The following is a 27,176-nucleotide window of genomic DNA, read 5'->3' as shown; positions in this document are numbered from 1 at the left end:
CTACCTCTGTGGGTGGAATTAATTAATTTATTTTTATCTACCTATTTTGGTGGAATGATATATGCATCTTCAATCCTCCTTGTGTATAATTCATGGCGCACCCAATCCATCATCCTCGTATGGCCAGAGTTTGTATATATCCATTTGATTCAAAGGAAAACTAATGAAAAAGTGATAGACGCATATTTATGCGACTTAGTTAACTAGTTTTCTTGCATTTACGTTATTAGTTCTTAGTTATTTTAGTACTTTAAGCCATTTTCGTGTGTTTGTAGGTCCAAAGGGCTAAGGTAGCAAGAAAGTGCATTTTGGTGCATTTTGGAGCAGTTTTGAGCTTGGAATGGATTACATATGATATGAGCAAGATGGATGGACGAATTTGAAGACAAAAGAGGCTAAGAACATGCTAAAAATCTGGTGAAACAAATACAAGTTGCAAGAAGGGATAAATTTCTAGAAGGATTGGCCAAAACTTCACTCAAAACACATCAATGCCGTGGCTTTTACTTCCACCTCCACCAGAAATTTGAGTGATGATGCAATGCTTAGCTCACCATGACATGTGAGTGGATGATGCAATGCTTAGCTAACCATGACATGTGAGTGGATGACTCAATACCTAACCCACCAACAATTCCCACTCTTTGCCATGCTCACCTACTCAATTCCACCAACATTTTGTGTTAAACAAGTCCATCCTCTTCCTATAAATACCATGGCATCAACCTCATTCAAATCATCCAGAAATTAACCATTCTCCAAGCCTTTCCTTGCCTCTCCTACATATCTAAACCCCTTCCCATCCATTCCTCAAAATAACCAACCCTTCAACATCATTCCAACCTTGTTGTTGCGGCAAAGAGAAGGAGAAAAGTCCTTAGACGCACTTGCTATCCAACATGGATCGTTGGAACGTTTAGGTGCTTTCTTTCCTTTGTTTTTCAATGTTTAAATTTGTTTATCTTTGTTTTGTAATAATGAGAAACTAAACCCCCCTTGGCTAGGGGGGGATTCGAAGCCATGAATATATTTGTAATATGAATTGATTACCTTCAGTTGTGATTTCTGAGTTGTGATTTAATTTGCTTAACTGCTTGATTGATAACTTATTTTTGTATGTCGATTAAGGATGCATACTTAATTTACATGCATGAATTTGATGCTAGAATATAAGTGAATTTCACCTAATCGTTATGAACTTATATTCACAAGTAGTGAAGGTTGCTAGTCACAATCACGTTAAGTAAATTCTTGGCATAAGTTTCATGCAAATCATAGTAACGAGTGCCTCGTCAATGCTTATGTTTTTTCATAGAACTTAATGATTCTTGCTTGTATCTCTATTATGCAATTCATGTAGGGAACTTGTAGGGAATGTTTTGGGTTGTCGTATGCAATCATCCAACCCAATAACTTGTGGAAAAATTAAGGGTTAATTAGTGCAATTCACGGTTAATTTGGGGCGTTGAGATTTACAATTTATTGAAAGAACAACTGATAATCAATTTAGGTTGCATATGTGTCATGTGTGGAGAAGAACCCTCTAGCTAGTCCGTCACCTATCCTTTCACCTTAATTTCATGCTTTTGTCAATTCTGTAATTTATTTAAGTTTAATTTACTTCTCGTCAAAACCAAACCCCCCCATTATTAAATTATATTATTTAGTTAGTTTTCATTGTTGTTAGTCTTTTAATTCAATTTCCGTCCATTTCAGTTCCTAGTGTCTAATTTGATTGTTTTCATTATTTTGAGTCAGTCTAAGTGTGTTTCGAGTTATTAGAGTTTTTAGCCTAGTTTTGTGTCCTTGAGTCTTATTTAATATTTTTAATAGATTAGCAATCCCTCCTAATCCCCGGCCTAGAACGATACCCTACTTACATCTATACTACAATTGTCAAAAAGAGGGTTTAATTTGTGTGTTAACTTATTTTACGCATAAAAAAGGCTTGAAAACTTTGAGTTTTAATGATAAGGATAAAATAAAGAGTAAAGTGAATAATACCAGGTTTGACTTTTGAGTGTAAAATGTGGTTTTTCATTAAAGTGAACAGTACCACGGGCTTTTCGTTAAAACTCCTTTGATTCAAAGCTTGTTTTAGTTTCTGTGCTTGTACCTTCGTGTTTGGGGATCTTTAATTATGATGTCATCTTAATTTGTTTAATATTCTCCCTTCTGTCCCAAAAAAACGAAACAAAATTTTGTTTACCTGAATTGGTGGAAGGTGCAGATCAAAATGGAGCAGCAGTTTGGTGACTATGAGTGCGGATGGAGGGTTTATTCCTTTGGTGGGGCATTTAGGATTTTATTTCCCAGATACATTCAATTTTATGTATACCTACTCTTTAGGAAGACAAATACTTTATACCTACAAAGTAGATTTATTCTACTTAATACATACCAAAAAACTGAAGAAGAAATTAATCGTGAGAGCTTGCAATGATATATGCATAAACGAGAATCATAAGAGTCTGCAATTCGTGGAAGAAAGAAGAAGTGATTTTGTAGAAACCCAAAACATAAGATTGACTAGTGCAATCTCTTTTTTTAATCCAATCAAATGTATATTGATTATCCTTATGGAAGGAGGAGGAGCAGAAGAAAAATATTATGGAAAAAGATTATTGGGCAGAATAACGCAGGAAGAGAAAGATATTGTGAGGGAGAAACAAGAAAAGAAAAATGAACGGTGTGTGGAAGGAGAAGAACAAAATGAGATTTAAATCCCTAAAAATAATCCTATAATTAAGGATAAGATTAACATTACTCACAAATTGAAACAAAAAATGTAATTACTTAATTAGTCAATTTCTAAGGTAAATGTGGCAAGAGAATACAAACAAGCTGATGTGGACAATAAATTACTGGACTTAAGTAAAAAATTAAACAAAACTATAACTACTAATGACTCGTAAAATTGAACTTATATTAAGTTTTCCCTGAAAAAAAACAAGAGATTTCATAAAATTTGCAGTATAGCTTTTAGCTGTTGCAACCAAAGCCCTGCTTAATTATTTATTCCATTGGAGAATATAAAAAAATTACAGCATCTATGACATTACAGAAATTGGAATTTAATATATATTACAAATTATGAAAATCTTATTAGTTAACAGTTAATTAGCATTAACAACCCTTCAATTCTTTCTAATCTCTCCGCCATCCTCTTCTCGTGTTATGACTCCAATGGAACCCATTTTCTTCATTGAATTCCCAAAGTAGGTCATGAAAACAGGGAACTTCTCAAAACGTCTTACAATGTGAGCCGAACGCCGGGCAGTGAGCAGCGCAGCATCTGATCTCAAGAGGCCTTTGTTTTGCCTCAACCCCGCAAAGTAATGGCTGTCAAAGGAAGCTGAGCTGTTGGCGTCCAGTGCCACGGCGACGCCCGGGTTGGTGCATTGTGTTCTCACGAACTCTGCGTATTCTGGATCAAGTGTAGGGTCTATGTCACCCTTTCCGGTTACGTTCAGTCTCCTTTGAAATACTGCGCAATGTGCCACTCCAATTGTATGTGCTTCTACAAAAGTTTAAAATTAACGTCACAATTTATTAAAATAGTGAATTTCACATTGAAAAATGTTCTCTTATTAGACGAGATTTAATCAGTTAAACCGAACTATTGATTATATATATAGATTTTCATTTGAATGTGTGATTTAGATTAGCTGTCTGAATACATATCACATGACGCGACTGTTTGATTATCCACGGAGAAGAGAAAACTTGATACATACCTGATAAAGCCACAAGATCTATGATGTTCAGCCCCAAACCAATAAATTGCTGGTAGAGTGTGGTGAAGTTTGCACCTGCGGAGGGTAAGTTTATTGAAGCCTCTGACGAATGGGAGACTTTTCCGTCTTTTCTCCCGGTTAAAACCTGCCACATGGGCCTTCCAAACTACACAATGACCCATACTAATTAAATATATGTCACGTAGTATTGCCATCAATAACGATATTCTATATCAATGATTATATTAACAATTATTTAATAATAAAACTGATTTAAGTGCATGGCACGTACTTGATAAGAGACAGCATCTCAGGCTACCAAGGCAACAATATCAGCACATGAGACGATGCCGGGACACTCTTCTTCTAGTCTGGTTTTTATTTCATCAATAACCTCATAACCTCTAATATTACTGTTTTGTATTGCTTCCTTCTCCGCCGGGTTCCCGCTGGTTGAATCTAGCAATAATGATGCATCACATCCCTACAACGTACACTAGAGAAAATTAAGCAAGCTAATTAATTTCAAATTAATTAAGAACAACTCATCGCCACTATATAAACGTCAACACATGATGAGGTTTTAATACTTAGCAAGACAATAAGTCCGATCCACATTCTAAATGATAGAATTAGAGTATCCAACCCCCAAAATCAATTCTATAATACTAGGATAACATATTCTCAAAGACGCATAACGTGTATGTGTGTGTACATATATATTCTAATTAAGGTGTGTCTTAAGGTTTTTTTAAATGATCCATGAACATGTGGTTGATAAACTTTAATTGAAAGGAATTTGTCCTCATATATACGTACCCTAACAAAACAGTCATGGTAGTGCATCCGTAGAAGCTTCGGTGCCATGGTAGAATTTTCTGCAACCTTGCTCCATGTGATGTTCCTCACTATTCTGTCAATTTGAGGGCAACTCTTTTCATAGAACACCGGACTCAGCCCACCGCCATGACAAACGCTAACAACGTCAATGAGCAGAAGAAGAGAAACTAACACCGCATTTATGCTAGGCTTCATTATCAAAGATACGTATCCAAAAACCCAACTTATGAGTATGAGTTTGTTTTTTGAAGGTGCAATATGAAAAGCAACAGGAATCTAGGAGTATTTATAGCCGTGGAAAACCTAGTTTCGAAGTAGATTCTTGGTTCCTTGAGCAATAAATTAATCAATTAAATACTTATTTAAGTGATCTCGGTATTCAAATGGTATAACATTATAATGTTCTTCATGATACATTTTGATGATTGAAGTATATGATTGGTTTAGTCAACTACTTGTTAATTGCAACATACATGCAGGATGCGGCTGCTAGCTAATCATCGCACTTGTTATACGTTGAATAATGGCCGCCATTGACCAAATGGAAAGCAAAAAGAGGAATAATAGCTAGGGGAACGAATGTAGACGTAACTTTCCATCTATAAATTGGGATATTAGGGTTAGAGTGGAATCTTCTTATTTAATTTTGTTTCTCGTTCTACTTTCTCATCATTCTTTTTCATTTTACAATGTGAATGAATGATTTGAATTGTTTACTTTTTAAGTCGTCCTTCAAATATCAACTCCGGTTAAAAACCAACCAAATTTAAATCTATTAGTCATATTACGGTTATACAAGAATAATACATGAACTATGTTATTCAGTTAAACACTGAAATTTGGACAACGTTATTCGAACGGTTAAAAGATTCTTAAATTAATTAATTTTTTGCAGAGTTGATCTTAAAAGGTGAACTAGAAAGTAGACTGTATTGATCATCATGTAAGATTACAAGATGAAAATGAGCGAAAATGTCTGGAAACTGTCAACTCAGTCATGGCAAGTGTTGGGGCCACTTAGGGATATACATAAAATGCGTGCAAAATGTCTGGAAAGTAGACATAAATTCAATGTTTCTTGGTAGCTCAAGGTATATACTTTCTGTTAATATAATGCATGATTTTGCACGTCCCACGATCAATTATCTAAGTTGTCTGTAGTTGTTTTTACTTAAGAAACATAAGAAATATGTAATGGCTGGAAAATTGTGGAGTTTCAATTTTGTTGGAAAGAGATCTGAGCACATTTCATGGAGAGTAAAAAGAAAGCAAAGCAAATGATAATTCGACGTTTTGTAATTAGTTTCTGATATGTATGCGTGTGTCTGTGTATATATATGAAGCTTTACGGCCATAAAGCACACATAACCATTAAAAAATTTAGGACAGCTCGTTTTCGAGCCATGTACGTCCGCTCGTGGACTTTGTTCACACTTGCATATGAAGAAGGATCCGCGAAAATCTGGGAAATATGAATTACAAATACTAGTGAAGATCTCTTTCATTCAAAGCATAATACAGCATGTTCTCTTCGATCTGGGGATATAGCTTCAAATCATAGATTTGTTTTGGATATTCTTGAGATTGAGAATGGCTTCCAATTAACCTCATGTTAATCTCTCCGTGTGGATCCTTAATTATGATCTTTGTGTAGATAAATGAGACATTTCTCAGTATGCTCAAAATACAGGACGTATGTCATATGTTATAATTATACAAGTGAAGGGAAGTTTTCTTTTTTATTCCTCCACTTATATAATGACATATTACGTATATGCCCGTATTTCGGATACCGGATACTGAATTTTTTTTTGGATAAATGCAGTCAATAGTCCAATAATATTCATAACATTAATTTAATGTTAATGTTAATCAACTTTCTAGTTTATATATCACTATACCATCCTTAAAGTCATTCTCAAACAACTTAAACAAAAAGCTGGGCCACTGAGGTGAAAATGAATACACATAAATAGCAACAAATGCATGAACTAATGCATGAACTAGCAAGAAAAATAGTGTATGCATGTGACTTTTATTATCAATACTGCAAAAATTTATCATATCCAATATTAATCTTTCTCGTACCTTCTTTTGACGATAGGTCAAAGCAAGAACCCAGACTCCACTACTACAAAATAGAGCTTTTATGACACTTATTAAAATTTTTAATGACATTTTTTTATTAAAAACGTTATTAAAATAAATCGATGACGCAACTAAAAAAACCAACGGGAAAGATTTATAAACGCAACTAAAATAAAAGACTCTGGTATGCGAATTCATCAAAACTTCCCAACCCTCACGACTCATTTGCTCCACTACCCAACCCACTCCCAGTCTCCCAGTCCCAGGCCAACTCCCAGATAGAGAATGAAATATCAACCCTCACGACTCATGGCGGAAGACTCCCTGTCTTTCTATCTCTCCCTGTCTTTCTCTCTCTGGGACGCCCAGAGTCTTCATCACGAACACTCACTGTCTTTCTATCTCTCCCTCTCTTTCTCTCTCTCTCTGGGACGCCCAGCCTTCATCAACCAGATTGATTGTCTTCCCCAAATTTCACTCAAAACCTAATTGTGTAAGGTAAGTTTGTTGGAATGGTTATGGGTTTTCTAGAAAATAATTTATATATTAATCTCTTTTGTGAAGTTGTATGGATTATTTGGAGCTATGTGGCTGGACAGATTTTAGTTTAGCCTTGTCATTTGCTAAAGTAGTTGTTGTACAAATTGTAGTTGAGATTGATTATTTGATTTGATTTGGTTAGTCATTGCCATGATCGTTGTTTTTTTTTTTTTTTTTTTGTTTTTAATAACTTTGTCATCCCCTTAATACCAATTCGTTAGATTAACTATTACTTTTATCTTCTTGTTTTTTTTTTAATCTTTAGATTGTGTGTTGTTGTGGGAGTTGGTGCTTATAGCACACCACATGTTTGATAAAACTCCTCATAAGCTCTGTTTATGGTCTTATGTGACATATGAACTGGACATAATAACTCGTGTTGGCTAATAGCAGTATGGTGTCTATCAATGCATTCAATTGTTTGTAGGTAGACAGACACACATATCTAACCCACAAGTGCACATTGGATAAATGAGCTTTATGTTCAGTTTGTCTTGAATTCACTCTCGTCTATTTATACGTTGCTAGACACACACACATATGTACATGCAAATCTATGTGCACACACACAATACGTGACCTTTGGCTTGCATTTACTATAGCTGTAAATAATTCAAGATGTAATAAATTCTTTTTTATCTTTAGCCTGCATTTACACACACATACGTACTTGACCTTTGGCTTGCATTTACAATCTGTTTTAGATGGATAAATCTTGGATGTCTATGGATAGAAGATCACAAATGTATTCTGAAGGGGTTGAAAACTTTTTGAATTATGCGATGCTTCACGCTACTGATATTAACTACATACGTTGTCCGTGCCTAAAATGTGGTAACATTAAATCAAGGACGGTTAAAGAGATAAGAGAGGATCTCTTTTTCAATGGTATAGATCAAAGTTATTGTACATGGTATTGGCATGGAGAAGCTGTTCCAGATAGTAAGAATGAGAAAATGAGTAATCGGGAAGATATAGTTGAAGATAACATTATCGGGATGGTGGAAGCAGCTTATGATCATTTTGCGTCAAATCCTAAACAATTTGAGAAGTTGTTAGAGGATGCAGAGAAGCATGTATACCCTGGTTCAAACTTCACAAAGTTATCAACCTTGGTCAGATTGTACAATATAAAAGCAAAGAATGGGTGTAGTGATAAACTATTTGCAGATTTACTAGAATTTTTAGGAGTTTTGCTCCCACAAAAGAATGAAATACCCCCCCTCTGTGTATGAAGCAAAAAAAACATTGTTTTCTCTCGGAATTGAGTACGAAAAGATCAAATGCACTGGCTCTTAGATTACAGAACTGCAAAAAAGGACAATTAATTTTTGCTCCGTATAACAAAGGGTTATTAGTACTATGTGTTTTGAATTTTTTGTTCCTAACAGATCAGTAGTTGACCATTGTGTAATAAAGAATGCAATTATCTATGTTTTGTAGGTTTCATTGGTTGTTGGCTATTATTGACCCCTATGAGGAATTAGTGTATTATATGGACTCGCTTAATTGGATACAGATAGATCCTGGAATGAAGGACATTGTTGAACTGTAAGTATTTGGATATATGTTTGTCTTTATTTCATGCATTTCAAGATTTGTATATATTCATGTGTTCTTATCCTCTATGTGCAGAGCACTGAAGATGTTTAAAGCTCAAAAGGGAATAAAGGGTCGAAAAAACATCAATTGGAAAGTAGTAAAGGTAAGGAACATTGTGTTTTGACTTTAAATTAATCTGACTAACTTACATTTTATTCTTTTTTATTTGTATATGCAGTGCCCTTTGCAAGAAGGAACTGTAGAATGTGGATATTATGTGATGAAATACATGAAGGAAATCATTAATGATCCAAACTGCTCAATTATTACCAAGGTTAGTACTACTATTACAAAGAGCACTTAAGCGGGTGTATTCGCTACTATCTTATTAGTATTAGTTCTTTGTAGGTAATTTATAGTTCAAGCAAATTAATTTACAGCTAACCATGGTTTTTACTCAAATCATTGGCAACCCATGAAGGAAATCGGCATAACTGAACTAAATTACTTGAATGTTCACACTATTGATGATGAGATGGATTGTTGTTAGCGTGATTTGTAGTGTTTAATTAAAGTTAATTACAATAGAAATTGGAACTTTTGAATCTTCCAAAAGATGCCCAATTGGATTTTAGCTCTTCAAAACCATCCTAGGTATTCGTGTATTGAGTTGATTCAAGTCATCAATGAGTTTGTTTTTTTTTTCTTGTCTGGATTCAGATTCTAATTCTTGATTTTTTTTTTGTCTTCAATAAAATTGTAATGCTAGTCTATCTTTTGTTTACGTTTGAATGTGATAAATAAATAGGTTCAGAGCTGATTTTGTTAAGCCATGTTGTGTTTGAGCTTGGTGTTATTTACCATCAAGATGAGGCCTTTAAAGTTTAAATCTTTTGCTAGACCGCTTGACGTTTTATTAGCTCTATACCAAGTGGGAAAAAAAAAACACATTAGCGAAAAATACGACTAGAGAACCCTTGTTCTTTCTGGGCTAGTTGATGCTAATTGACCACCTCCTTATTAGTTAAATGATTGAAATTAGTTTTTGTCCTGACATGTTCTCTTTGGTTGTGATTTGTTGCAGTTCAAAGAAAAAGCTACATACACTCAACATGAAATTGATGCGTTAAGAATAGAGTGGGCTGAGTATGTTGATGACTTCATCCCAATAGATGAAACACTAGATTAGCTGGTTTGTGAAATTTTAAATTAAGTGAACTTATAGTTTTATTTTAGTAGGAAACTCTACACATTATATTGTCTTTTGTAATACTTTGGTAGTGGATGAATTACAAATTTATGAAGCAATACTGTTTAATTTGAGGTAAATATCTTGCTTCTTGGATGAATTATGTAAGTCTTCTTATATGTCATCATACATATTTTAGGACATGTATTGAATCGTTTATGACACGCTTTGTGTGTCGTTGGTAATATTCAATGACACTGCAGTGCTATGGTAAATGACGCTATACAGATGTCATGTTTACTATACCATGACGCTCATTCCTCTGTTTATGACACATATTCTGCATCTCAAATTGAAATAGATGACACGCGTTTTTAATTCAATGACGCTTGTTAGGTGTCTCTAAAAGCTATACATGACACTGTGTGTATGTCATGATTAGTATATCATGACGCTTATTCCTATGTTTATGACACTTATTTCGTGTCTTAAATGGTAATAGATGACACAAGTTCTTAATTCAATGACGCTTGTTAGGCGTCCTTAAAAGTAATACATGACATTCTTTCAACGTCATTAAAAATATCTTTAATGACACCCACAAAGATGACGCTAAACCCTTGTGTCATTAAACTTTTAACATGACCCATAAAATGCGTCATGTATGTAAAAATTTGTAGTAGTGCTCTCACTCTACCCACAACTGCAAAAATTTATCATTTCCAATATTAATCTTTCTCGTGCCTTCTTTTGACGATAGGTCAGAGCAAGAATCCAGACTCTCACTCTACTCACAACACAAACTATGTACACATTGATCTTTGTCTTTCTTTTTTTTTCCTTTCTGATACAACAACATTAGTGGGGAAATTTGAACTAAGTCACACAATGAGCCAGCTACAATTAGATATCGAACTCGTTATCCATAAGAGTCGAACCTAAGATCTCTCACATACAAATGAAAAAAAAAATACATTAAACTGTAATACTAACGCCCGCACATATGACATGCATCAAAATAAGTAGTATAAACATATCCCGTGACATTTTCTCTATTTAAAAAAACAACACTTAAATTCATAAAATATTCATGGGTACCCTACTGCCATGCAAGTTTTCCAAAAGAGGCTATCCTCCATTTCATCCATGTTGCCAAGTACACCAACCAGCTTTGATTCCACTTCTTCTTCCTCATATCCTTTGGCTGCTCCATCTGAGTACTGCAGCCACACCATGCTACGACCCCAACTCTGTGGCGGACGCTGATCTTCTACGCGATCCTTAGAGTAATTATGAACGCAAACACCAAATGTACCAGAGCTACATGACTCTGCATCCTTATCATCTTCAAGTAGTACCACTGCTGTGTTAGTGTTGTTAGCTCTGAGAGGAGCAGTAGTCTGATGATCTGCTGCCTCTGAATCTGCACTTCCTTCAAACAAAAAGAAACAAGACACATCAACAAAATTACCCTCTTTGCAAGCCATAATCTTCACCGCTACTATTTTATTGAAATTAGTTAACTTTGTGGTGGTTTAATTAGGTGGGTTTTGATCTTGATTAGTTTTTTTTTTATAGCTAGGGCTGTGGTTAAAACGTTTTCCTTTTCCTGTTTGTTGATGCAATAGTGACAAAACGCACTCGTCACTCCTATTTGGTCAAAATGTGGTAGGTTAATTCTTGCTTGTCATTCCAATTTCGTGGTGGGTTTATGTCATCCATCCACTCCATCTTTTCAAAGTACCTTGCTATTTATCTTCCTCACAAGAATCTAGACACAGTACAAATTTCATGTTCGGGAAGTTAATACTGTTATATACGCTTTACAATATAATGAATGGTTTCACTATTAATTATATCAAGAAATGAAAGAATTGCCTCAAAAGTTTGATAAATTATAATATATATATATAATGTATGACTTTCAGTAACTAATTATACTGATCCCTTTTGTGCTCCTCACACATATTATGCCAATATGCAAGTTATGAAAAATTATCGGTGTTGATTAGTAAGGAATTGATCCGTCTTGTCGGTGCAATCCACTGCTAGGGTAACAACAGTATAAAGTATCTCTCAAATGGTTAACCAACACAATTGAAGCACTAATAAAGCAAGGGAATGAAGCACTCGTGTACTTGATTATCATTCTAAATGGGTTTTAAATCCCCAAATTTTACTTTTCATTTTGTGATTAGATCTACTTTCCTCAAATGCTAATCATCATTTGCACAAAAGCAATACTGTAATTATTGAAAACGCACTAGCAAAGACACTTGAAATCTTGAACTAAATCCCTCATAATCGTTTTCACCAACCTTTAATGTGGGTTTTACCGACAAATATTGGAGTGTTTCAAATTTGTGATTTTTTGAGATATTGGTTTTAGTTGAGGATGTGTCGTTGCTTGCATCCACAAGAGAGCAAGTATGGCTTCAAATCCCTTGTTCCCCAAAAAGTGTGGCTTTTTAAATTTTAATTTTGTGGTTAGCAAGAGAACATGGATTAGAGAGTATTAGACAATTTTAGCCACTCATTTTTCTAATTTCAATGCTTCGGAATTAAGTCACACGAGGAGAAATGACACGCCCCGACCCCAATATCCCTATATACTAGGGTAGGCACGTGCTGGCTGACACCCAAGAGTGACGAAGCTATTTCAACATGCATGCAAATTAGAAAGAAGGAACGAACGTAAATAAAATATGTAAATTTGAATACAATGAAGTATGCAATTGCAGGAACGTGTTCAAAGCATACAACTAATTAAGAATAATGTGAAAGAATTAATATAAAATGATACGAACAAAAGAGTGGTTTCTACTTTGAGAAAACTCGAAGATACCTATGCGGAAGTGCCCTGACGCAGGGATTGTATGCCTCGACTCTAACTCCTGAAGGGGGTGCAAAACAAAGGGTGAGTGGACCAAAGTTTATAATTCTAATATTAATAATAAGAAAACCATTTTCTTTCTAAACATACTAACCTCCTGTTTTGAAAACACATATATAGTACTACATAGTAGGTTTTCTGAAAACTCTAGCATGTCATGAAAACATTCATAAAACATGTACGTGTAAAATAATGCTCAATAATGTTGATATCGCCACCGGAAGGTAAATCTGTAAATCTCATCAATGATGTACTCAATTAGGGGTATCATAGTGGCCCGAAGGCATAACCATCACCAAAGGTGAAGCTGTACGACATCGGGTTACGCTAGTGAAAGAAATAGGGGTCCATCACCCGAAGGTGAATCTGTACGACTCTGGGTTATGCCAGAGAAGAAAATAGGGGTCCATCACCTGAAGGTGAAGCTGTACGACTCTAGGCTACGCCAAATAAGAAATATACATACATATATATATATATATATATATATATATATATATATATATACACACATACACACATAACACACCGACACTAGCCCCTGGCTAGTGAAGCTGGGAATATGTCATAAATCTTATCAATTGTGTCCTATGGCCATAGACGTCTACATACTCCGTTATGTGTATGTGTTGTATGATAACCCATTAGATAAGCACCGAAAATATATCTCAAAATCTCATATCAAATCATCGGAGCTCAAAAGCTCAAAGCCTCATCTCATAAATCCATAATAAAATATGTTGATGCACAAAATCAGTGAGGACTTTGGTACAACAGAAAGTGTTAAGTTTGTGACCTTCGCTAGATTACTCCGGTCACTAGTATGGATAAGTATGTAAATGGATAGAGATAAGGAAGCAAACACAAGATGTACATGATTCACCCAGATTGGCTACGTCCACGGAGTAGAGGAGTTCTCATTAATTGTGAAGGGTTTACACAAGTACATAGGTTTAAGCTCTCCTTTAGTGAGTACTAGTGAATGATTTAGTACAAATGACATTAGGAAATATTGTGAGAGAATGATCTCTATTTATAGAAGAGAGTTTCAAGTTTCATTCTGACATTGACACGTGTCGTGTTGTGATTGGCTTCTGATGTTGACACGTGTCGCGCTATGATTGGCTTCTGATGTCGACATGTGTCGCGCTGTGATTGGCCTCCTAGTTGGAAGGAAACTCTTTTGGGTTCTTGACGGTATAACATTGACTGGTGCTCAGTAGTTTCGGGATTGGTCAAGTATGGTACAAACAATGCTCCCCTAAGTTCCCGAGTAAGGGAAGTTTCTCGGTTGGGGACTTGCAAGATCCCAGCCATTGAGTAATCACGAAACTTCTAAGTACCGAAGTGTGGTATCATTTTCACTTGCCTTATCTGTCTCATACGTAGATGTGACATGTTCTCTGGAAGTACTTTTCCTCTATCCAGGGGTGGTATCTTTAACTGATGAAGATGCACAAGGTAATGTATCAATTTCACTTGAAGCTTACTTGTAATTTCGGGCTTGGTCAAGTGCGATACAAAACCCTATAGTATGAGTCCCCCAAGTCGCCGAGCTAGGAGATTTGCAGAAAGAGGTAACAGATAAGGTAAGCAATCAGACTTCCAAGCAAGCAACCTGGATCGGAGGTTCGACTTCAACTTCTGGTTGATTGTTCTCCTTCTCCTTGTGTCGTAAACAACAACAAGGATAAGGAGAAGCAAATGGAGAAGAGATGATATGACATACTTTTGCTTTTGAAGAAGTAACTTTCCATAAGCTTATTCTTGAACTGGGCTGGAGGGTTTTCTGGTTTCCTTCAGAGTATAAGGCCGACTCAAGAATTTGAGGGTCAAAACAAGTCCATCAAATCAAGAGTGCGTTCGACCTTGATGATATTGGATACTTTTGCTGTTGACGAAGTAATAGATGAATCGGCACGTGTTCTGTTGCGCTTGTCTCCACATGCTTCCTTGTATCCTTCTCCCTTGCCCTATCTGTTCCTCAGGCAGATGTGGTATCTTTACTGGAAGCATAAGATGTTGAAGATGAGTACTCGAGAGCAATGCCAGGTAAGTAATCAGGCAAGGGGTTCCAGGCAGTCAGTTCCTGACTGGAAGCTTGATTCCAAGTGCTGACTGATTGCTCTCTTTCTCCTTGTCTTACAGGTAAGAACAAAGGCAAAGGAAAAGACAGGGAAAAAGCATGATATGGGATACTCTTGCTTTTGACCCTGATGATATAAGATACTCTTGCTCTGGTGTGGCTGGTTTGCATAGGTATTATTGGGGGGGGAAGAAAGATGAGTATTTCGAGAGGCTTCGTTGGGAGTGCCCTCTTAGATATGAGGAAGGGTTGAGCATTTTTGCAGGTCTGCCTGTCCGTGGAGGATGGAGGTCGACATATATAGGAGTCTCCCTAACAACAAGTAGTAATACTATTCCTTTACCCTTCTTGGTCGTAGCAATGTAGTGGGAGCAGCAAGCTTCACGTGTTTTAACTTTGTCAGAGCACTTTGAAAAAGTGGTATGTGGTATCTGGAAAGCTGATGTTGCGTGTGAAGATTGCAGACAAGCTTTATCCAAGGAAATCTGGCTCTCGAAGTTCGGAGAGTGATGCCTCTTCGGTTTTCGAACAAGCAATCCTGTTGGGGATCTGGCTCTCGAGATTCAGAGATCGGTGCCTTTTCAATTTTTGAGAAAGCAATCCTATTGGGAGTCTGGCTCTTGAGATTCGGAAAGCGGTGCCTCTTTGATTTTTTGAGATAGTAATCCTGTTGGAAGTCTGGCTCTCGAGATTCGGAAGGTGGTGTCTCTTCGATTTTTGAGCAAGTAATAATGCTATTCCTTTACCCTTCTTGGTCATAGCAATATAGTGGGAGCTGCAAGCTTCACATGTTTTAACTTTGTCAGAGCGCTTTGAAAAAGTGGTTTGTGGTATCTAGAAAGTTGATATTGTGTGTGAAGATTGCAGACAAGCTTTATCCAAGGAAATCCGGCTCTCGAAGTTCGGAGAGCGGTGCCTCTTCGATTTTCGAACAAGCAATCCTGTCGGGGATCTGGCTCTCGAGATTCGGAGAACGATGCTTTTTCAATTTTTGAGAAAGCAATCCTATTGGGAGTTTGGCTCTTGAGATTCGGAAAGCGGTGCCTCTTCGATTTTTTGAGATAGTAATCATGTTAGGAGTCTGGCTCTCGAGATTCGGAAGATGGTGTCTCTTCGATTTTTGAGCAAGTAATAATGCTATTCCTTTACCCTTCTTGGTCATAGCAATATAGTGGGAGCTGCAAGCTTCACATGTTTTAACTTTGTCAGAGCGCTTTGAAAAAGTGGTTTGTGGTATCTAGAAAGCTGATATTGTGTGTGAAGATTGCAGACAAGCTTTATCCAAGGAAATCCGGCTCTCGAAGTTCGGAGAGCGGTGCCTCTTCGATTTTCGAACAAGCAATCCTGTTGGGAGTCTGACTCTTGAGATTCGGAGAGTAGTGTCTCTTCGATTTTTGAGAAAGTAATCCTGTTGGGAGTCTGGCTCTTGAGATTCGGAGAGCAGTGTCTCTTCGATTTTTGAGAAAGTAATCTTGTTGGGAGTCTGGCTCTCGAGATTCGGAGAGTGGTGCCTCTTTGATTTTTGAGCAAGCAATCTTGTTGGGAGTGTTTTCTCGAATGTGAGTAAAGGTTGGGCATTTTTACCAGTCTGCCTTGCCATGGAGCACAGAGGTTAACACACATTGGGACTTTCTAGTTATCAAGCAGTGGTGCTGTTCCTTTACCCTTATGGGTAATAGTAGGGTATGGTAGCTGGACCTTCAAAATTTATGTGTCTAAACTTTGTCAGAGATCTTTGGCAGAGTTATCTGTGGTACCCGAGGAGTTGATGTTGCGTGTGGAAAGTGGTACCTCTTCGAAATTCGGAGAATTGTGCCTTTTCGATTTTTAAACCAACATCCATGTTGCCCTTTCTTTTATAAAGGCACCAATTGTGTGCAAAAAGTACATTCAGAGAGTTATTGCTTGTAGGAATTTTCCCCTTACTTTAGAGATTTATTGCACCTCATTTCTCCTTCATCATTTCTGAGAATGTCTGGCACATTCGACCGTCGTTTTGACTTGAACTTTGGTGAAAAGGCAACCATGCCTTCTCAAGACAACATATGGCGCCCATCATTCTTATCCCCTACTGGTTCTCTTACCGTTGGGGACTCTGTGATGAAGAATGATATGACTGCTGCGGTGGTGGCCAGGAACCTTCTCACTCCCAAAGATAACAGACTACTTTCCAAATGGTTTGATGAGTTGGCTGTTAAGGATTCTCTGGCTCTCAGTGTTCAGTGTGCAGGTTCTGTGTCTAATATGGCCCAACGTCTATTTGCTCGAACCCGCCAAGTTGAATCATTAGCGGCTGAAGTGATAAGTCTCAAACAAGAGATTAGAGGGCTCAAGCATGAGAATAAACAGTTGCACAGGCTCGCACATGACTATGCTACAAACATGAAGAGGAAGCTCGACCAGCTGCAGGAATCTGATGGTCAGATTTTACTTGATCATCAGAGGTTTGTGGGTTTGTTCCAAAGGCATTTATTGCCTTCGTCTTCTGGGGCTGTACCGCGTAATGAAGCTCCAAATGATCAACTTTCGGTGCCTCCTCCTTCTGGGGTTCTGCCTAGTACTGAGGCTCCGAATAATCACCCTCTGGTGCCTTATCTTTCTGGGGCTCTGCCGACTGTTGAGACTTCTCCCGAGCAACCTTTGTGATGGCTCGCTCTTGTTTGTTTATTTTGATTAATGTATATGTACATATTTGTAACTTATCGAAGATATCAATAAACCAGCTTTGCTTCATTTCAACGTATTGTGTTAAATACACCAAGGCCTTCTTCACTAAGTTCTTTGAATTTTTCATTTTGTTGAAGCTTGTATGTTGAAGCTTTGTGAGTGAAGCATGTAGGTTGAGGTAGTGCTCCCTTAATTTCCCGAGTGAGGAAAACCTCTTGTTTGGAGACTTGAAAAATCCAAGTCACTGAGTGGTCGTGAGACTTCCGAGTATTAAGGTGCAGTAGCATATGGTAGGAGTCCCCCAAGTCTCCGGTCGAGGGAGTTGACGAATGAGGCATTTCCTTTCTAAGTGGTAGCCCAAAACTCCTTCATATATATTTGTTATGAAAGTTGTTAGGCCCAAAGAAGAGAAAGCCTAGGCAATTTTTTTTTTGAAATTGTTTTTTCGATTTTTTTTTTCGAATTTTTTAATTTTCGAATTTTTGAATTTTCAAATTTCCGAAAAAAAAAAAAATATATATATATATATATATTTTTTTTTAAAGCTTTGTAGGTGAAGCTTTGGTGTTGAAGCTTTGTAGGTGAAGCTTTGTAGGTTGAAGCTTTGTTAGGTACCATGAATTGATTTTGCTTCACATTATCTTGATCAAGATAGTGTGAAGCCTTTGTAGGTGAAGCTTTTGTGTTGAAGCTTTGTAGGTGAAGCTTTTGTGGGTGAAGCTTTTGTGGTGGGTGAAGCTTTTGTTGGTGAAGCTTTTATGGGTAAAGCTTTTGTGGGTGAAGCTTTTGTGGTGGGGGAAGCTTTTGTGGGTGAAGCTTTTGTGGTGGGGGACGCTTTTGTGGGTGAAGCTTTTATGGGTGAAGTTTTTGTGGTGGGTGAAGCTTTAAGCTTTTGTAGGTGAAGCTATTGTGGGTGAAGCTTTTGTAGGTGAAGCTTTGTAGGTGAAGCTTTGGAGTTGAAGCTTTGTAGGTGAAACTTTGGAGTTGAAGCTTTTGTTGAGTACCATGAATTGATTTTGCTTCACACTATCTTGATCAAGATAGTGTGAAGCTTTTAAGAATTTGTAGTTGTCATCCATTGATGAAGCTTTTGTTGGTGAGGCTTTTATGGGTGAAGCTTTTGTTGGGTACCATGAATTGATTTTGCTTCACACTATCTTGATCAAGATAGTGTGAAGCTTTTGAGAATTTGTAGTTGTCCTCCATTGATGAAGATTTTGTTGGTGAAGCTTTAAAGTTGAAGCTTTTGTTGGGTACCATGAATTGATTTTGCTTCACACTATCTTGATCAAGATAGTGTGAAGCTTTTGAGAATTTGTAGTTGTCCTCTATTGATGAAGCTTTTGTTGGTGACGCTTTGGAGTTAAAGCTTTTGTTGGCACCATAAATTGGTTTTGCTTCACACTGTCTTGATCAAGAGTGTGTGAAGCTTTTGAGAATTGTGGTTGCCTTCCATTGATGAAGCTCTTGTTGGCACCATAAATTGGTTTTGCTTCACACTGTCTTGATCAAGAGTGTGTGAAGCTTTTGAGAATTGTGGTTGAACTCCTTTGATGAAGCTCTTGTTGGCACCATAAATTGGTTTTGCTTCACACTGTCTTGATTAAGAGTGTGTGAAGCTTTTGAGAATTGTGGTTGCCTTCCATTGATGAAGCTCTTGTTGGCACCATAAATTGGTTTTGCTTCACACTGTCTTGATCAATAGTGTGTGAAGCTTTTGAGAATTGTGGTTACCCTCCATTGATGAAGCTTTTGTTGGCACCATAAATTGGTTTTGCTTCACACTGTCTTAATCAAGAGTGTGAAGATTTTGAGAATTGTGGTTGCCCTCCATTGATGAAGCTTTTGTTGGCACCATAAATTGGTTTTGCTTCACATTGTCTTGATCAAGAGTGTGTGAAGCTTTCTACGAGTTGTAGTGTTTGCATTGTTACAGAGAGGAAATGTCTGAAGTAGATGCAAGAGGGCTGAATAGTTTAATCTTCGTATGCCATGCACTGAAGTTGTTGTTGGCTTGCAATAAGACTTTGTTGGTGACAATAACTCTTGTTGGGCATAAGTGCTCCCCTAGTTGAGTTGCCAAGCTTGAGGGTTTTTTATTATTTTTGAATGCTAGGAGTTCACATGTACAAGTTGTAACACTCATCTTCTGGTATGTGGAATGAATGGTGAGTTGCTTCAATCACTTGGTTGGTGGTACGAATGTGAGTTCCTTCATCACCTTTCATCACATTTCATCACCTGGTTGGTGGCACGAGGATGAGTTCCTTCTTCACCTGGTTGGTGGCATGAATGGCAAGTTGCCAAATGATATTAGAGTACGGGTTGTACATTTCATCACCTGGTTGGTGGCATGAAGATGAGTTCCTTCTTTACATTTCATCACCTGGTTGGTGAGAATAAGGGTAAGGTGTCTAGGCACATTGTAGCAAGTGTCGAATGACACAAAGTATGCTGAACCCTTTCGAAGCACAGTTGGCTTATGTATGGATGTGTATGATGTTTATGTATGAATGTGTTGGAATGTATTATGTTTATGTATGAATGTGTTGGAATGTATGATGTTTATGTTGATTGATATGAGTGATGCTTATGAATGTTTTGCTATGCATGAAGGGATCCATGCTTTTGATATGTGAACCATGTTGGTTGTAACCCTTAGTATCATATACTTTGTGTCAAAGTACGCATGTTGAAGCTTTAAGTTGGAGTAAAAGGGTAGGTCAGCGTAGACCAAATGTTCCAATGCTAGGAACGCAAAAGACTCAGAAGAAGTTGTTTGAATTCCTTTTTCTTTAAATATTTGCCGAATGGCTTGTGTGACAAAAGATCTCAAGCAGTTGAGAGTCAAAACATTTGTAATGTGTATGCCTTCTTATAATAGCATTTCATTCAGTACCTAGTCCTCCACTTTGAAAGAGTGAGGCTTGGCTCCATAGTCATAATAGTCGACGGTACGTTCACCTCTGGTTGTCTTGATACGAACTTTTATACCTCTTGTTGTAATGGGCTTGCTGAGAGTAAAAATCATTCCTCTTACCAAAAGATAGATGTGTTTGATGACTTAACGAGTAGCTAAATGAGGCAGGAGATGATGCAATGGGTGTCTGAATGGCCAAGATCTCCTCACTTGGTAGAACTTGACTTCCACTTCCCACTTGTTGATAAGGGTTAACCATATGAGGGTTCCCTTGGTATGTGCTTGCTTCGGCGGATGCATGGTTGTAAACCTGTGCCATCACCTCAGAGTAAGTCTTCCAAGTGTTGGCATTGATCATGTACTTGAAGAAACAATCACGTAGGCCTTGAGGGCGGTCTTGTCATCTGCCTCAACGCAGCGAGAATACTCATGGCTGAAGCGACCGGCATACTCTCGTAATGACTCGTCCGGCTTCTGGCAAATAGTGTACAAGTCATCTGCAGAATGCAAGTGATCGGTCTGGAAGATGTGTTGAGAGACAAACAGTTTCCTCAGTTCCTCAAATGAGTCTACTGTTTCAGGTGGAAGACGGTAATACCAGTTTAGAGCTCCGCCAGAGAGGATAGAGGGGAAGAGAAGACATTGCTCTTCGTCGGTGTGCATCCGATATGCCATGGTGGACTCAAAGAGGTTAATGTGTTCAATTGGGTCCTCCCTTCCAGTATAGAGTTGTAAACCAAGCTTTTGTTTTGTCTTCGCTTGAATGTGGGTGTCGAGGATCCTCCTTGTGAGAGGGCCAGGCCTGGGTTGGTTCCAGTTAGGTATCTCAGCCTGACGTTTGGCCTTCAACTTGTTTACTTCCTCAATGAGCTATAGGACAAATGAGTCCTGAGTGGAGTCATGTACCACTGAAATTTTCTTTCGTAAGTCTCCATTACCTCTTGGAAGTAGGAAAGTTTGAGCAAAAGCGTATGGTTTTTCCTTGGACTCGCCGTACTGACTTCTAGGACGAGTCTGTCAGAATACCTCAGAGTCCTTTGTACCTTCATGTTCCTCTGGGACCTGTTGTTCCTTCTCTAGATTGGCAGCTAACCTGGGTCGTGGGATGGGACTGAGTCTTTCAGAAACCCTTGGGTCATTGATCTTCGAGCATATGTGGAGGGGACGCCTAGTTTTGTGGAGTGTCTCAAAGAGCTTCTCATACTGCTCTTGGAGGACCTCATTCTTCATTGCTATCTTATTGTTCTGAGCTTCTAGCTCATCGACTTTAGCTTGAAGAGCAACCTTCTTTCCTTCCTTCTTTCGTTGCTTCGCACTAGGTGCAAGAGGGGTGTCATTCTATGCGTTGTGGCTTCCTTCGCTCCCCATGTTGGAGAGCGATGCCTGGTCAAAAGAGAGTGTACGAATGGTGGAAACCACCTTGACAAAGCTGAAGATAGTAGGAATAAGTGTCATTTCCCACAGACGGCGCTAAATGTTGATGCACAAAATCAGTGAGGACTTTGATACAACATAAAGTGTTAAGTTTGTGACCTTCGCTAGATTGCTCCGGTCACTAGTATGGATAAGTATGTAAATGGATAGAGATAGGGAAGCAAACACAAGATGTACATGGTTCACCCAGATTGGCTACGTCCACGGAGTAGATGAGTTCTCATTAATTGTGAAAAGTTTACACAAGTACATAGGTTCAAGCTCTCCTTTAGTGAGTACTAGTGAATGATTTAGTACAAATGACATTAGGATATATTGTGAGAGAATGATCTCTATTTATAGAAGAGAGTTTCTAGTTTCATTCTGACATTGACACGTGTCGTGTTATGATTGGCTTATGATGTTGACACGTGTCACGATATGATTGGCTTTTGATGTCGACACGTGTCGTACTGTGATTGGCCTCCTGGTTAGAGGGAAACTCTTCTGGGTCCTTGACGGTATAACGTTGACCGGTGCTCAGTAGTTTCGAGATTGGTCAAGTATGGTACAAACAAAATATATTCGTAAATCCGTAGAATTTTATATACGAAAATCCAATGATTCATAACCTTCCGTAAAACGTAAATTCGATAAATCATAAATAATGCATAAAACATAAAATCATGAAATCATGCTTTTCGTGAATGCAAGCCTAATATTTTATAAAATACAATAAAAAAAACATGCAAGTTAAGAAGAGGTCCACTCATAGATATTTTGTTGCCCGAGAGCCACTCGAGCTAGAAAGGACGGTGTCACTTCCCACCGACGAACCTAAACACAAATAGAGGCCATTTAATAAAACTCTACTAAAATGACATAATTTGGAAAAGTGAACAGCAGATTCAAATTCGGCATGTCGAAAAACCTGTCGCCACTGCACGTGCCGAGACGGGCCACCAAAATATTAGCTGGCGCCGCTGTGGACGGCAGCGGAACACGTTACCCCAGGGGGAGGCGCATATGCTCCATAGGCCATACGCACCTATGCATCGACCATGGAAACTGGGCTTGGGTTTAAATCGAGTCAGATATGGGCTTGGTCAAGCTGTTGGGTTGGGCCAAGGGCTTGGGTTACATGGGCCAAAGGTTTGGGCTGATTTTGGATTGGGCTTGGTTTGGGTTACGAGTCGACCCGATTGGGCTCATTGGTTGCACTACCGGAGCCAAAAGTAGAAAAAGGCCAGAAACTGGAGAAATTTTCTCGAGCTCCGATCAAGGTCAAAACTCAACCATTTTCAGCGTATAAATAGTCAAATTGAAGCTAGGGAGATAAGAAGTAAGATTATACTGTCGTGGTCACTCGTCGTGGCCTGACTTGGCAGAAAAAAGGTTTGAAACCTTCGAACTTCGCTGGAATCTAGGAATTAGTTTCCCCGTGTTATTTTTTGTCATAAAACCAATCCAAAACACACAAACATGCTGAAAATCGAACTACGAAGACGAATGTATAAGATTTAGAGTATTCCCGAGGCTCACCTAATCAGAGGTGGTGGAACTCGCCGAATTCGTCGACAACGGTGGTAAGTCTCTGCACTTACAGAGGGAGAAGAGGAACGAGATATGCAAGAAGGTTCAAGAGGGATGAAGGAGAATAGAGAAAGAAGGTTGGTGGTCTACATGCGTGTGGGTGTTGCTTGGAGAAGGGGAAAGAGTTTCCCGAGGAGGATCAAAGAAAGATAGAGAAAAAGATAAAGAGATAGTTCCAAAGAGAGAATCAGGGAGGGAGAACACGGGGAAGAAGAGAAGTGAGGTGTGGACCCCACGGGCACACCAAACAAAGTAAGAAAAGATGAAACGGAAAAATATCTCGTGGGACATAAAATTACCAAAATACCCTTATCGTTTCGAATTTTGTACTACAAGGATAGCCAAAAAAACGAATCTTACGTGACATGACAAGACAGTCAACAAAAGTCAACATTTTTGCCTCAAAGGGCATTTTCGTAAAATCACGTTTAAAATTATAAAAACCGTAATATTTGAGGACGGGTCGTTACAAGAAAGATAGACTGGTAGGATACAACCGGAATGGAAGGGACAAGTTTTGGTCTACTAGAACACCCTGAATTTGCTATGCAACGGGATGCTTGATGCATGTATTTTGGCAGCAAGGTTTTAGTTTTGTAGCCATGGCACATAGAGAGCGAAGAGACAAAACAAGAGTAACATAAATTTTCTCAAGTGTATTCGTTCGTAACTATAGATGCGTACAAGAACCAACCAAAATGGCTACATTCATATTCTTTCAAAACTGTTGATCATGTTCCCCAAGACAAGAACGATATAAGTTAAGTTATATAAATCGAAGGAATGAAATAATTTTCGGGATGATCAAGGTCACCTCTCACGTTGTTCAACTAAAAGAAACAATGTCATCTTTTACAGTATTTCTCAATTGATCTCCTGCTAGTACTGTTATCTTCTTCCTGCAAAGCCACACAAAAAAACTGTTTAGTTTTTAATAAACCGAACTTGTTTACAGAAAATCTTCAGCAGTTAGATAATGTAACTAGCAAGTAAACCGTAGGTGCAGTTTGGAGAGTTAAAATTCTCATAAATCAGATGTTCTGTTGTTATACTTTCCATGCTTAGTTCAAGCCGAGTCAATAAACATATTCTAATACTATCAAACTATCATCCAAATTTTGTAAACAAATATATTAGTAAAATCAGTCAATCATGGAAAGAAATGGCCAAGTCCATAGAATAATATATGTGATATGTAACTCTAATGGATTATTTGAAACAAAACAAGGCAGCTAACACCCTCAATAAAAATGGTTTAGAATCATGACCCAGCCAGAAGTTGAATAAGAAAACAAAGAAAACAAGATAGTGAATTAGAGTTTGCGAGAAACTGTGAATGTCAACAAGATCAAGATGTCCATAAGTAAAGCTAGAAAGCACGCAACAAATCAGCAAATAAAATCTCCTAAAATTGAAACAGTAATGAGAAACTCTATTAAGCAAACAAATTGCAGATTTCCAAACAAGTGAAAGAGCAGTTTTAGACAAAATGTCCACATATGAAAGTAACTTATCTTCTGTAAAGAGTGGCCACTACAGATTGGAGGCTTTTTGCAGAAAACAAAAAGGAACAACTTAGCGTAGTGGAGACCCGAAGTTAGAGGGCGGTGGGAGCAAAGGAACAACTTAGATGGCCCAACCATTGTAAAACTCAAAGGGCACCTCCAATATCAGTTCAAATGTGGAGCAAGACAGATCAAAGGAAATATTTAGTCAAGACAATTGTTCCCAATGATCAAACTCTAAATCTTTCAATCCTCGAAACCACTTGGGGAGTAACCAGCATAACAACCGGTAATTGGTTACGTTTGCACACAAACTCCAATTGAAATGGTTCAAAATTCGATAAAATCCGAGTGAATGTGAAGTCTCATCTAAGTTGAGTTCAACCAACACAAATGATATGTTTGTATCCAACAATGAAAGCCCACATGAAATGTTGTCTAAGCCCTTTTCACAATTTCCTACTGCAACTCTGTTTTCTTATCTGACAAACTATAATCTAATTTACAAAACAACAAAGTACAAATTTTGAACAATTATTTGCAATATTGCTCCATCAATTGTGTCACATAAAAAAAAAAACACAGCAGGTGCATAATCAGAAGAAAGAAAGACAAGGGTAAAGATGAAATGGAGAGTTCTCACACAGAAGCCGATCTCGATCATGAAAAGCTCCATGGACGCTCCAATCAGAGCCGACCCAAATGCGATCTTCAAATACCAATCCACAAACTTCATTTTCCACTATACATAAACAAGAAATCAAAACTTCAATTTCAGCAACCACTATGTATATATAATACATATTATAATCAGGGCATGCTTTCGCTTAAAGAATTACAAGGTAAGAACGAGAGCTAGATATTACATGGCTGAAGTCTAAACAGTAGGTGGAGCTCTGGGAGGCTGAGACTCTCTCCGGCCGCGAAAGTGGCGAATTTCTCCGTCTATTCGAGTTTGGACTGGACAACTTCGAAGATGGGCTTGTGTTTTGGGCTACAGGTGTCACATCCCGGCCAGGGACGGACTACTTCTCGAGCCCGCTTCACCACCGTAGCACGATATCAAGTGTAATATGATTAGAGTAGTGATATTGCTTACAATAAAACTTACACTAACCAAATCATAATTTATTTGGCTTGACCTCAAAACCACATAATCTATATTATTTGTTGTAACACTTGTGATATTTTCTTATTGTTCATCGCCACTTATTAATGCTTAACATCAAAAACCAATATCTATAGAGAGCGTTTGAATTTGACGTCATCTCTCTCAAATCTCCCCGTCTTCGAAAGGTAAACCTTTATTCAATGTAGCACACATATGAAGTTCAATACGAAACTATAACAAAAGATCAACTATTATTCAATGTACACGTAAATATAAAGTTTGATATGAAAAGAAAAAGAATCTGATACCATAATAATCATAAGTCGCGGAGGACAGAGGTTCGTAGGCTCGTAGCTTCCCTGGAAGGATCCTTTCCTTTGTGCTTCCCCTTTCTCTTTTTGGTTTGTCTTTGATGATGACGATGCTAAATATTCAATGGGAAGGGCCCCACACAACCACAAGTAGGTTATTTGTCATCATCTCATGTATACAAGTAGATTGCTTTGCTCTATACTTTACAAGAATATTTTCGTTCACTACTCTTAAATGATGTTGGTAACATTCGTCACTTTATGTATTACTGTTTGCTTGATGTATTTGAATTTTAAGATCTATACAGTGAATATATATAAATCTCAAAATTAAACTCATCAATAGTAATAAGTAAGGTGGTGAGCAAAAATGTATCACAACTTTGAAATAATGGTAATGCTCACCACTTGGAAGGTGATGAGCAAAAATGTATGGTATCCTCTCACTTGGTGAAACAAAAAGGGGTACAAAAATGAGGTGTTGCATGCCTTACTTATATCACGTCTCTTGATTTCATTTGATTTACTCAACTTAAAGGTAAAATACAAACATGAGTGGGCAAGGGAATATCATTTCCAAATTGCTTTTGCCACTTTGAGCTCAACCAACACAGTTGAGTACTGATCTGTAAAATTTTAGAATTGTATAATTATATGGATATCACAATATACGTGTGTCTATATATATATATATATATATATATATGTATGTATATATATATTTATGTATGTGAAATTCTT

At 37.7% G+C, this 27,176-nt stretch overlaps 2 protein-coding genes and 1 long non-coding RNA gene across 4 annotated transcripts; 1 reads left to right on the top strand and 2 right to left on the bottom strand.

Annotated features, from left to right (window-relative positions):
• Positions 1 to 738: 738 nt before the first annotated feature.
• On the bottom strand, positions 739 to 4,815 carry LOC103414631 (peroxidase 24-like). The gene is made up of 4 exons (XM_070811225.1): positions 4,557 to 4,815; positions 4,030 to 4,221; positions 3,738 to 3,903; positions 739 to 3,520 (listed from the first exon to the last, which is right to left on the bottom strand). Exons 3-4 carry the CDS (start codon positions 3,889 to 3,891, stop codon positions 3,138 to 3,140), a joined length of 537 nt encoding a protein of 178 aa, XP_070667326.1. The 5' UTR covers positions 3,892 to 3,903; positions 4,030 to 4,221; positions 4,557 to 4,815; the 3' UTR covers positions 739 to 3,137.
• Positions 4,816 to 6,844: 2,029 nt separating this feature from the next.
• LOC114824375 (uncharacterized) lies at positions 6,845 to 10,076 on the top strand. Of its 2 annotated transcripts, XM_070811147.1 has the most exons (5): positions 6,845 to 7,163; positions 8,649 to 8,756; positions 8,841 to 8,910; positions 8,986 to 9,081; positions 9,832 to 10,076. In XM_070811147.1, the coding sequence occupies exons 2-5, from the start codon at positions 8,701 to 8,703 to the stop codon at positions 9,934 to 9,936; spliced, it is 327 nt and encodes a 108-aa protein (XP_070667248.1). In that variant the 5' UTR covers positions 6,845 to 7,163; positions 8,649 to 8,700; the 3' UTR covers positions 9,937 to 10,076. The 2 variants fall into 2 exon arrangements, with proteins under 2 accessions (XP_070667248.1, XP_070667247.1); XM_070811146.1 differs by lacking the exon at positions 6,845 to 7,163 and having other exon boundaries at positions 8,500 to 8,756.
• Positions 10,077 to 24,130: 14,054 nt separating this feature from the next.
• LOC139190464 (uncharacterized) lies at positions 24,131 to 26,019 on the bottom strand. The gene is made up of 3 exons (XR_011574696.1): positions 25,880 to 26,019; positions 25,659 to 25,755; positions 24,131 to 24,407 (listed from the first exon to the last, which is right to left on the bottom strand). It is a non-coding gene; the product is annotated as an uncharacterized lncRNA (long non-coding RNA).
• Between the last annotated feature and the right edge of the window lie 1,157 nt (positions 26,020 to 27,176).

This window comes from Malus domestica, chromosome 13 (genome assembly GCF_042453785.1).
Source record: "Malus domestica chromosome 13, GDT2T_hap1".
Classification (NCBI taxonomy): domain Eukaryota; kingdom Viridiplantae; phylum Streptophyta; class Magnoliopsida; order Rosales; family Rosaceae; genus Malus; species Malus domestica.
This window is presented reverse-complemented; position numbering and strand designations above follow the sequence as displayed.

What these genes read in the sequence shown, in the direction of transcription:
- LOC103414631 (XM_070811225.1), bottom strand. Translation starts at nt 3,891, where the DNA reads ATGTGGCAGGTTTTAACCGGGAGAAAAGACGGAAAAGTCTCCCATTCG. An exon ending in AGATCTTGTGGCTTTATCAG is followed by an intron (nt 3,521 to 3,737) that starts GTATGTATCAAG and finishes AAACTTTTGTAG; the next exon opens with AAGCACATACAATTGGAGTG.
- LOC114824375 (XM_070811146.1), top strand. Translation starts at nt 8,626, where the DNA reads ATGCAATTATCTATGTTTTGTAGGTTTCATTGGTTGTTGGCTATTATT. An exon ending in TCAATTGGAAAGTAGTAAAG is followed by an intron (nt 8,911 to 8,985) that starts GTAAGGAACATT and finishes TTGTATATGCAG; the next exon opens with TGCCCTTTGCAAGAAGGAAC. An exon ending in ACTGCTCAATTATTACCAAG is followed by an intron (nt 9,082 to 9,831) that starts GTTAGTACTACT and finishes GATTTGTTGCAG; the next exon opens with TTCAAAGAAAAAGCTACATA.